Source organism: Amphimedon queenslandica, unplaced genomic scaffold (genome assembly GCF_000090795.2).
Source record: "Amphimedon queenslandica unplaced genomic scaffold, v1.1 AMPQUscaffold_12691, whole genome shotgun sequence".
In the NCBI taxonomy this organism is placed as follows: Eukaryota; Metazoa; Porifera; class Demospongiae; order Haplosclerida; family Niphatidae; genus Amphimedon; species Amphimedon queenslandica.
In genome coordinates this window covers 21,536-26,044 of record NW_003547073.1, presented here as the reverse complement: position 1 = coordinate 26,044, position 4,509 = coordinate 21,536, and the positions used below count along the sequence as shown (strand labels likewise).

The 4,509-nt window shown below is 34.4% G+C and overlaps 2 protein-coding genes across 2 annotated transcripts in view; both read right to left on the bottom strand.

Annotated features, from left to right (window-relative positions):
- LOC109587082 (uncharacterized) overlaps positions 1 to 1,208 on the bottom strand; it is a 4,899-nt gene extending 3,691 nt beyond the window's left edge. Inside the window, exons 1-2 of the mRNA XM_020003304.1 lie at positions 864 to 1,208; positions 720 to 806 (exon numbers count right to left, since the gene is read on the bottom strand). Of these exons, the coding sequence (XP_019858863.1) occupies positions 720 to 806; positions 864 to 1,050 (274 nt within the window). The 5' untranslated portion in view covers positions 1,051 to 1,208. The remainder of the gene's footprint in view (positions 1 to 719; positions 807 to 863) is intronic.
- Positions 1,209 to 1,541: 333 nt separating this feature from the next.
- Positions 1,542 to 4,509, bottom strand: part of LOC109587081 (uncharacterized) — a 10,241-nt gene continuing 7,273 nt past the window's right edge. Inside the window, exons 4-7 of the mRNA XM_020003303.1 lie at positions 2,166 to 2,301; positions 1,978 to 2,118; positions 1,708 to 1,910; positions 1,542 to 1,648 (exon numbers count right to left, since the gene is read on the bottom strand). Coding sequence (XP_019858862.1) covers positions 1,542 to 1,648; positions 1,708 to 1,910; positions 1,978 to 2,118; positions 2,166 to 2,301 — 587 coding nt within the window. The remainder of the gene's footprint in view (positions 1,649 to 1,707; positions 1,911 to 1,977; positions 2,119 to 2,165; positions 2,302 to 4,509) is intronic.

Sequence of the window (4,509 nt, the reverse complement as noted above, 5' to 3'; positions counted from 1 at the left end):
ATTTACTTGAAACAAAACATTTATGGTTATATATAGAGTAGACACAAGAAAGCACACATCAAATCTAAATAAGGCTTTGTTTACACTTGTGTTTGTTTCATTATTATACTGTTTGTTAAAAATCTCATTAACTATGATTATTCCTAATCAGTTAATATATTAACTGTTATTGTGGAAATATGCATCAGTGGACTAATGAAAAAGTCCAACTGCTCCTCCATGTTACTCAGGAGTACAAGGTATTCGAAGATGCTGAATGTATTGATCAAACTGTCAACTTTGCTAAATTTTATTTTTAGACCAATAGACTTATTAGACTAAAGATACAAGGTAGACCAGATGCTACAAGCTACATGTATGTAGAGGTATTATGGTGCATCAAATACTGGCCTCTAAAATAGGAGAATAATCAAATTCCCTTTTCCCAGGCCACTTATTAACCACCCAGTAATTTTACTTATTACCTTCTAGGGAAACCTAGTCATAGGTAAGTTTATTGGTCAATTACAACTAAGCACAGTAGAATGTTAAGTACATGCTGTGAATAAAATATGTCAACTCAATGTAATTTTATTCCCAAGGGTGTATACATCTGTCAAAGCATAGTCATGCCCTTTTTGGTAACAGATTTAATTGGATGGCATCCAATCACAACTGACAAAAAGGAAGTATCAGCAATAAAAATTAAACTACAAGCAGTGAAGTATGTGAGTACATACCTTGATAACTATGTCTTTGAGTCACTTTCTCCGATGATAATGACTTTTGCGTACTTTTGGACTGACTGTTGGTCCATGATGAGTGACCTAGAGAAAAAGTTCAACTGATCTTAAATTGAACACCGAGATAACTGATTTACGTACATTTCATTAAAGACTGTAGGTGATGACTTTTATAAAAATGTATGACATATTCAGCAGCCTTTATGTTCATTTCCTCAACAAAAGCCTTGATCAGACTTAGATAAGTGGCCTCATTCTTTAAATTCTTATTTTTCCACTTCCAAAACACCTCTATTACTCGTCTCCTGTAATCATTTTTATGATCCATCTCAATCAGATGAAATTCAGCTTCTGTCAATCCTAACTGTAATGCCAGTGTGGGAAGGCAGAGTACTACATCAAGTGACAGGCCACAAAAAAGTTTTTCACCACATTCTATGCTTAACTGGCTTTCTGCCACTGATAATGAATCCAGTAATTTCAGTCTCTAGTGTGCCTATAAATTCACAATTAAGTGACTCGGCCACTAGGCTATATAGGCCTAATACTCACTTTCTGAGTGTGAACTTGGACTTGCCATGGATTAAGACTAGATGAAGACCTCGATCAAGACAGCCGAGACAAAGAAATAGACTGCTAACTTTCTAAGTATTTTCTGTCATTTCTGTGGGCTTTCCCCCGCCCCTTGTCTAATGTGCTGTCTTTGATGTGCTTACACATGGCTTAATGCATTATTTTTGTAAACCATAAACAAAATCATTTGAAAATTAATGTAGAATCATTTGAAAATTAATGTAGAATAAGATGTAGAATCTTAGTTTAATCATCATATGGGTTGATATCGTCATCATCTTCTCCTAAGTTAAATTCTTTATCTATTTCTTCATCTGTCATCATCACAGCAGCACCTCCAGCTTTATTATCACCTATAATAATAGTATCGATTCGATTTAATGAAAATCTCCAAAAGTTGAAATAGACCAACCTTCTTCTTTCTCTTCTCCAGCTCTTATAGCCATAGGATTATACGCACCAACAACTCTTTGTCTGACCTCATTCCCTTCATCAGTCTCTCCTCTACCACTAGCTCCTCCAGACTCAACAATAAATAGTTCATTCTCTCCAATCTCACTGTTTGCTTCTTCATCTTCTTGCCATGGATGTGCTGTACCTGCACCTAATGCAGACCTATATAAATTACAAATTTCAATGAGATATATGAAGTCAATGCAGGCTCTAAGTCGACATAATGAACCTTGGTATTCTTCCCTCAGTAAGATAATTGCTGCTGCCACGTCTTGACCGTACATGACTTGTAGGATCATCATCTTTTAGCTTAATACCGCCACGGAATCGCTTCGATTGGTAATGGACTTCTTCTATCTCTCTAGCATTGCTGTAAAAGGGAATGAAAGATTGTAAGGCATTTAGTAATACAGTTACCCATCATATGTGAAAGTCAAGTACAGCATCAAAATTATTATTGCAATGATCACAATGATTAGTATCAGGAATGGCACAAACACGATTGCAGCTATTTCTCCAGTGCTTAGTCCTCCATTACCATTACTAGTAGGAGCTAAAAACAAACACATTATATATGTTTTTTTTCCGTTTTAATACAATCCGTTTTAATACAACACTGATGCTGGCCAACCATAAATTGCATGATGAAAAAAATATCCTTGAACTTGAACTGATAATTTACCATTTCTACCAGTGTGAATTATAGAATGATTGCTATAAAATGGATTAATTTCAAATGTAGTTCCATATGCTACAATATTCCCTGTAGAACTATATATTTGTGTCCAGTTTACTGTGGCTAGTCCATTATGTAGAATAGCTGTTGGAGAGAATCCTTCAACTGATGCTGTAATAACAAGCTTTGAGTAATGATAAAAGGTGCCAATTATTTCAAAGTTAACTTCTTGAAGATATTTTTCCATTGGTGGTATTAATACCGCAGTACGATAACGGGAATTAATGTTATGAAATAGAACAATGAATGTTGCTTTATCAGCTTCTATGTAACAATATTCAGTTATGTAATACCGATATGTACCAATTGCACCATTAGTAGGGTATCTTGTAGTGTTAGTGGTTCCATTACAGTATATTGTTACACTAGTGTTGGCTTTTGAAGTGACTGTCTTCACAATAGAAGAAGAATACCGTATAGGGCATAATGTTCGCAGGAGGCAAATTTCGCGAAATCTACTAAAATTCCAATTTGTGGATTTTAATTTCGCGAATTCTACCACGTGTGCCATGCGGATACCGTATTAAATTGATATTCGCGGATTTTATTTTCGCGAATTTTCTTTATCCACGAAATCAGCGAAATTTGAGTCCCGCGAACATTATGCCCTATACGGTATAATGTGCGGTCATAAGGATTGATAAAATTTGTCAGAATGTATCTTTTACCCCAAGTTAATGTTGGAGGCACTTGTAATTGTAGAGGAAGACAAGCAAAGAGTTCTAGTGAAATAATAGTGCTACCACACTCATGACCAGTAATAACAGTCAGTGGTTTATTAGAAATAAAGTGTGTTCCTGATATATCACTTCCATTCCCTTTACCCAGCAATAGAGTCTGTCCCTCATGTAGTGTAATAGTATGAGAGTTATCTTTAGTTATTAATATATCATCACTCCCACTCTTCTGTACATCAATAGGAATGAAGAGATCAACTGTTGGCATAATACTAATGACAGTATTATTAATACAACCAACAAGAAGAACTTGACTAAGATATGTGTTACTGATACTACTAGTAGAAACAGCATAATATTCATACTGACTGACCCCTGGGTACTCATGATATGGTAAAATGAGATGTTCCAACCATGAATTATAAAATGTCACACTTATCAGTTGATCACTTGTCACATGAATCCCCTTAAATTGATCTGCAAAAGAACTGGACATTGTTCGGAAACGCATGGGAAAGTAAAGTGAATTTGGTCTATTCCTTGTCACTGTTCCAGTAAAAGAATACTTTAATGATTCAACAGTGACGTGATACGTGACATCAACTGGAGACAAAGTTGAGATTGTAAAATAATGGTTAATATATCCCATTAATCCAAAGTAAAAGCTAGTAGCAGAATTATTATATGTCTCTCCTACAAAAATAAATTTAATATTTATTATTATCATTATTTACATTTTAGAGCACATGATTACAGAGAGACAAACAGGAGAAAGGAAGGAAAGAATGTCAGGAACAAACATACAAGCACAAACAGAGGTAATTTTTATAAAAAGGGAGAAGTAAAAAGAAGAGGGAAGAGGAAGACATATCATTCACAAATTATCAGACTAGACTTAGTATAAATGACTGTATAAGTGCTTACCATGACTTAATTGCAGGCACAAAAGTGCAAACAAAAAAGAAAGAATCATCATCTTCAAATATAACATATATTTAGTCAGGATAACTTGTTATATAGAAGTTTAGCATGTGACCACACCCAATGCACCATTATAGATCTATCTATAATTAGATCTATCACTCATTTCAGAACATCATCACTCAAGTGATCTTGGTTTGAGCTTTCTAGTTTTGGCTTAGCCTGCCTGACTAGTTTTGGCTAAAATTAAAAAATAATATAAAATAGTCAAAACTACAAAATCAGTAATAAATATATTTAATTAATAAGTTTAAGTAGAAGTGCATGAATGCATATCAGGACGTTTAAATTTAAAATGTTTCAATGCTCCGCGTTTAATTGGTGAACGTCCAATGATCTGATTGACAGTTCCTTTCCATTGCATGAA